Raw genomic sequence first — 6,627 nt, 5'->3', positions numbered from 1 at the left:
ATGGGAGGGGCGGAGGGGGGCGGGGGGGCGGGAGGGGGAGGAAGAAGGCATCGCGCTTCAAGATGGAAACCAAAACATACTTGCGGCAACACGGAAGGTGCCCTCTTGCTGACGAATCTAAAAATGGCAGCGAGGATGGAGGGATCCATCGGACGTCATAATTAGCAGCGCTTGTGTGTGCGCGCGTGTTTTGCGTGCGTGCGTGCGTGCGTCAGCAGAAGCGCCGCGTCCTCCTCGTCTTTTTTGCCTGAAGGAGGACAAACACAGTGACGATGTGTCATCGTGCTGCAGACCATTCACATAAATAGTATGACGGCTGGATAACGTCTCCAAACTTCAAATTCATATGCAAGTGAATACAAATATGAATAATGTGTCCAAACACTTCCATCTGTGACGATTTTTTTTATGATAGAAATGCACGCTACTTTTGTTTTATTTCATACTATAAAAGCTATGAAAGCATTTTATAGCTAGCTTCAAAAAATAGCAGTTTTGACATACTCCTGGTTGTGTTGTAACTAAGTGGTCGTGCCATGTTATTTTGACATATTCTCACCATCTGGGTGAAATTTCAGCTCCCTTGGTTCTTCTTTCAATGATTTCCCTTTGATGTGCAATGCCTTTGATGCAAAGATCAAAGAATTGGAAAAAATACCGCACAAGGGTTGTTTTGACCATTTGGGGTCAAATGCTTCCACGTAACGTTTGCTGTATTTTATCGATAGTGTTGTCACCCCATCTGGGTGAAATTTCAGCTCCCTGGTGAAATGCCTTTGATGTAAAGAGGAAAGGATTGGAAAAAATACTGCACAAGGGTTGTTTTGACCATTTGGGGTCAAATGCTTCCACGTAACATTTGCTGTATTTTATCGATAGTGTTGTCACCCCATCTGGGTGAAATTTCAGCTCCCTGGTGAAATGCCTTTGATGTAAAGATGAAAGGATTGGAAAAAATACCGCACACGGGTTGTTTTTGCCTTTTTTGTGTCATTTTCTTCCACATCATTCTCACAGTGTTTTGTCACCATCTGGGTGAAATTTCAGCTCCCTGGTAACTTCTTTCATTGCTATACCTCTAATGTGAAATGCCTTTGATGGATCAAAAGATTGGGATAAAATACCACTCAAGGGTTCTTTTCAACATTTTTGGGTCGTTTTATTCCACATCATACTCACAGTGACTTGTCACCGTCTGGGTGAAATTTCAGCTCCCTAGTGTATTTCAATGTTTTCCCTCTGACGTGAAATTCCTTTGATGGAAAGATTAAAGGAGTGGGAAAAATACCACACAATAGTTATTTCCGCCATTTTGGGGTCATTTTCTCCCACAGTAATTTTAGGTGAAATTTTCATCTTCTTTCAATGCTTAAAGAATCCAAACCCTACTTGATATTGCATAAAATCTGACCCAGAAAATGTGTGTGGGCGTGTTTTGTGTTATATCGGACATCTGGCAAGTCCATCAAGGTTCGGGTTTACTCATGTGTGACTTGAGTGAGGCACAAGTGAGACAACCTGTCCCGCGGCCCGTCTCCGTGGAAGCAATGTACCGGCCACCATACTAGGTCAGCGCAAAATAGTCATTTGGCGCCCACGTGACCCCCCCCCCCCCGGGGCGGATCCGTGTTATTTGGACTGGAATCATATCAAAAGCGAGTCTGCGGGCACGGAGCTGCTCCCGTAACCCACTTGTCAGCGCCGCCGCGCGACGCCCGTTCAAGCTGCCCACAAAACCAGGACAGGGGACGAGCGCGCCGTCCCGAGGAATCGCATCGCGTCAGGGAAGATGAAAACAACAACGTTTGGACTTGGGGACAAGTTCCTCGCAAACTTTGCAGCCTGACTTATTTTGTCACGCCAATTAGACACCAACTACAAACTTAAGAAGGGACTCCGGCGATGCGGAACACTCGTTACATAAAAAACATTCCGAGTCTGCTCAGAATTCCGAGGCGGAAAGAGGAAGCGCTCACAGAGCTGTCCTGGGAGAAAAAAAAAAAAAAAAAAAGAGAGAAAAACCAATCCCGGTCGCTTGCGGAGGATTACAAAATACATCGTGACTCAGGAGGTGAAAATTAATTCCTGTATCAGAGACGTGCAAACGCGCTGGAAAGATACGGCGCCAATCAAAAGTTTGGAAACACCATCAAATTCAACACATTGGGAGGCTATTAAAGAGGCTAATAAATGTTAAAAATGCACAGCTGGGAATCAAAAGTCATTACGGAAAAAAAGCTAGCTAAAACCTAGCTAGCTATCGCTGTTTATGTCCTCATTTGTTGATCTACTTATTTATTTATTTATCGGAATCTATATTTATTGATCTACCGTTATTTATTTATCCATATAGCTAGCTTAGTGTTTAATGGAGTACAGGCTACATGTTTATTTGTTTTCGTCATATCTGTTAAATATAAAATATTGAGAAGTGAAGCAAGTTAAGAATTTACTAAGTTATTTACTAAGTTTAAAAAAAATAACAACTGTCTTCCATATTAATTCATGGCTCATTTGCTTTTATTTGAACGCGCAACAATGCATATTAAAAATAAATACATCTAATATTATCTATTGCTTGGCCTTGAAAAAAAAAGGGGGAAAAACACTTTCAAATAATTATTGCAATAATGTTTTTTTTTTTTAACAATGACATAACTTTGTTGGGGTGACCTCAGAAGGGGTCGGAGGACTCCGGGGAAGGCGGGCGGGACATGCCGATGGGCAGAGGGATCATCTTATGCTTGCGGAGGAGATGCACCATCACAGTGTTGCACACGTTCTGCTCCTCCAGCATCTTGGGTCCGGCCGGAACCCTGCGTGGGCAACAAACATATGAACGAACACTGCCATCTGGTGGATACAACCAGAAAGGTATTTCGGATGTGTTTATACAGTATACATAGAAATATAATTAATCAATATAAATTTATATACATAATGTATTCATTAATGTATTGTTATATTAAGAGTTTTTTAATGTCACCAAAAATCAGAATCTGCAGGCCAAATATCGGCCGGGATGATTGCTCGGACGATATTTGGCCATTTTATTTAAGTGAATATCAGCATCGGGATTGTATTCAAAATGTGACGGCGGATAATACTTCATTTGAAACCGTTTATATCGAATTTCAATGAGTTTTTTCTTCGGTTGAGGCCAATATTTTCATTTCGTCTCCAAATATGGGTTATGGCCTCCTTGAATGCTGATAATCGGGATTGGCCTTGATAAAAATCACAGCGGTCTAACCCAAACAAAAATGGAATCATTGAAAAACGAAAGGAGCTTTCAAGCTTTTTAATGCCACTTTCACGAGATAATTGATTACTAAAGCAGCTTAAATCGATTATATTGGAACTTAAGGTAATGATTAATTTTTACTCTTACAAATGGATCATTTCCATATCCCCGGTTAAAATACTGAAAGAAGGATATGCAAAATAATGACACAAAAAAGATCAAACAATTGCACAGGGGTTATCATTTTTGATCATGGATGTCTTTTTCATTCCAAAAAAATGTTTTGCGCAGGTCCCAATTCCTTGATTTGAAACAACTTACTGAAAGATGCAAGGTCCAAAAATGGTGGCCAGCGTGTCCACCGTCATGTGATTCAACTGGCTGCAAGCCGCCACTCTGGAAAGGAAGTCGACAAAGTACAACAAGACGGTCAGGTTGTCGTCCGGGATGCGGCTCAGGTGTTTTTTCAGGGATAGGTTCAACTGGAACTCGTCGGCGTCGGCTGCAAAAAAACGGGGACAAAAGAACCAGGCTTCCTTAAAGGCTGGCAAACTCCGATTGGAATGGAGCCGACGGGAAAGGTTCAAATTCAAATGAGCTGAACATGTTGGAATGCTTTAAATCTGTTGGAATTACAGGGGCAATATTGGCTTGGTTCCTGGGTTTTTCTTTTCGGCTCAACCGAAATAATAAATCCACTAAACAACCCAATTTTGAGTTCGTTAGCCCAAAATGTTTGGGGGCCAATTAGCCCAATATTTTGGATCTAAATTTATAACCGATAACGCAACCAATCTTTGGGCATATTTTTTTCTTTGAATAACCCATAAACTAACCCAAACCTTTTTTTTTTTTTTTTGTCCATTACCCTATAAAAAGATCAAAGGAAAGAACAAGCCCAATTTGGGCTTATTTTATAGTTTATTTATAACCTAACTCCAAATTGGGTTTGTCGCATTAGCCCAAAATGTTGGATGAAAACAAACAATCCATGAAATAACCCCAAACTGGGCATGTTTTACTTTTGCACTGAATCAATGAATAACCCATGAAACCACCCCAAACTGGGTTTGTTTTAACCCAAAAATGAATAACCCTTAACACAACCAACATTTGGGCTAGTTTTGTGGGCTATTCAATTTGGAAATGAATACCCCATCAACCAACCCCAAAAGCTGTTTTTTTTTTGCTCATTAGCCCCAAAAAAGTTGTGCCAAAGCCAACGATCCATAAAATAACCCAATCAATCCTGGGCATGTTTTGTGGGCTTATTCCCTTTGGAATGAATGAATGAATGACCAATACACAGCCCAAAACTGGGCTTGTTTAGAAGTTTATTCTCTTTGATCCAATATTTGGAGCAAACAAAGCCAATGTTGGGTTGTTTTATGAGTTGCACCCAAGTTCTAGATCCGCCCTTGCCTGGAAGTACCTCTGAAGTTCTGGACGAGCTGTCGCCGTTGGTACTCGGGGATGATGGGATCAGGCAGCTGCTGAAAAAAGAGCTTGAGGAGCGAAGCCACAGTGGACACATGTTCCGCTTCCAGTTTGACTTTCTCGCCGTGATCCAGCCGCCACCTCAATTGGTGGATCTTGGCCACTGAGCCACCCGCGCGAAAAAGATCCTTGTAGTTCATCCCTAATACGAAGAGAAAAAAAAAATGGGAGTCACAAACAAATTGAGGAGTAAGAAAAAGAAAACGGTACCTTTTTTTTCCAAGAACTCCACCATATCTCGTAAGACGACGGGAATCCCGTCCATCATCTTCCCGTTTTGTCTCAGCGTCTGGAGGGAAACGCCAAACACATAATTTGGCACCACTCCAGATTTTGGGACCCGGACAGGAGCGGCTGGACGTCGGTTCAAATGAATACTGAACCACATCCGAACCGCCGAAGACTTTTCCTGCTGTAAGATGCAAAAAAAAAATTCATTACACTAACAATAGAAATTCAAACTCAAGAACTGTCTTCATAGAGTTGTCAGAATTATCAACAAGAGAGACTGGAGACAAAGAACGCAACCTGAGTCATAACATTGCGACGCAATTTCAAAAAGGCAAAAAGTTGTCATTTTTGATGAAAAAAAAAATTGTGCTCATGTTAGTCAAACAAACTTGATTTTTGTATAATTTTAAGGGTGCCAAGAGACAAAATTTATTTTGAAAATATATCACATTATTGGATTTTCCTCCAGTTCGGTACGTTTCACGGCGCACATTCGTGGCAATGCGGTGCAGTTTGACAATAGGACTATTGATACGGTATCACTACTGCTTGTCGAGTTGACTCAAGCCGTCTCTGAAAATAATCACATGGCAATCGCATTTTTTTTGTTTTTTTTTTTACTTTTTGGCATGCAAGGAGGATGCGGTATTGTTTAAAAAAAAACGCTGTGTGACGGGGCACTTGCTAAGAACAAATAAAAAAAAAGAAGACTGTTTATGCATTTATTTGATTAAGTATCTATTTGTACTAAACATGGTACACATTTCTTAATTTAACTTGAATGCACATTCCAATACATACATATTTTTTACCTCATCCCGGTAAAATGCCGCTCAGTCAATGCATTATTTAAATGCGTTGAAATGAGATAACTTTTATGTTTTCCGTCAACTGACCATAACTCAGAGAAAGATCAACTCATTAACTCGATGCAATAAACTACAACACATTATCCCAATACATAGAAAAGTGAATTTAAGTGAGAATTTACTTACAGAAAATAATGAAAGTTTTTCTCCCATGTTGCAGCCAGATGGGCTTGCACGTCTTTTGCTGTTATTTTCTCTCGTTTGCTGCCATTTGGTCTGAGAAAAGGTTGTCTCGTGTAAGACAACCCTTGACTTTTCTATTACATTGTGAATATGTTCTTCTAATTCTATTTTACGGCCGCCGCACCATTTCATTTGGATTAGGGACTAACTAACGAGATCATTTTGGGCTGTACAAAAAAAAACCGGCGGAAGGAACTGACACCGTGGTGACGTGGAGATCACTCCGCGCGCGTATCAATTTTAATTTAGATCTCGTATAACTAAAACAATTAGATATGGTAGGTTTTAAAGTAAATAGTTTACTAGAAATTATACTGGGAGAGCGCTTGTATTTTACTTTCTTCGAATAACGGTGCTGCTTGACAAGACGGAACTACTTGTGCAATGATTTGAACGCTTACAACTTCCGGGTTTGAAATGCAACGTAAATTATTACCGAGCGATTGTTTTTTTTGTTGTGTAAGAAGTTCATACACACGTCAATACATAACGTCGCGGTGATGTACTTATCGTTTGTAATTTGCGTGATGCTGACGTTTTCTTTTATAGAACACGCGTTATCCTGGTCGTCTACTTCCGTGTCTGGTGACGTCACTGGTCACG

At 40.6% G+C, this 6,627-nt stretch overlaps 1 protein-coding gene across 2 annotated transcripts; it reads right to left on the bottom strand.

The window, feature by feature from the left end:
* Nucleotides 1-2,513: 2,513 nt before the first annotated feature.
* Nucleotides 2,514-6,609, bottom strand: LOC148419817 (protein FAM13A-like). Of its 2 annotated transcripts, none has more exons than XM_088421735.1 (5): nt 6,461-6,609; nt 4,952-5,153; nt 4,677-4,883; nt 3,566-3,746; nt 2,514-2,816 (listed from the first exon to the last, which is right to left on the bottom strand). In XM_088421735.1, the coding sequence occupies exons 1-5, from the start codon at nt 6,494-6,496 to the stop codon at nt 2,675-2,677; spliced, it is 768 nt and encodes a 255-aa protein (XP_088277861.1). In that variant the 5' UTR covers nt 6,497-6,609; the 3' UTR covers nt 2,514-2,674. The 2 variants fall into 2 exon arrangements, with proteins under 2 accessions (XP_088277861.1, XP_088277860.1); XM_088421734.1 differs by having other exon boundaries at nt 5,968-6,602.
* Between the last annotated feature and the right edge of the window lie 18 nt (nt 6,610-6,627).

Source organism: Hippichthys cyanospilos, chromosome 8, assembly GCF_059441005.1.
Source record: "Hippichthys cyanospilos isolate Australia breed blue-spotted pipefish chromosome 8, RoL_Hcya_1.0, whole genome shotgun sequence".
Lineage (NCBI taxonomy): Eukaryota > Metazoa > Chordata > Actinopteri > Syngnathiformes > Syngnathidae > Hippichthys > Hippichthys cyanospilos.
The sequence above is the reverse complement of the archived record's forward strand: the minus strand, read 5'-3'. Positions and strand labels throughout refer to the sequence as shown.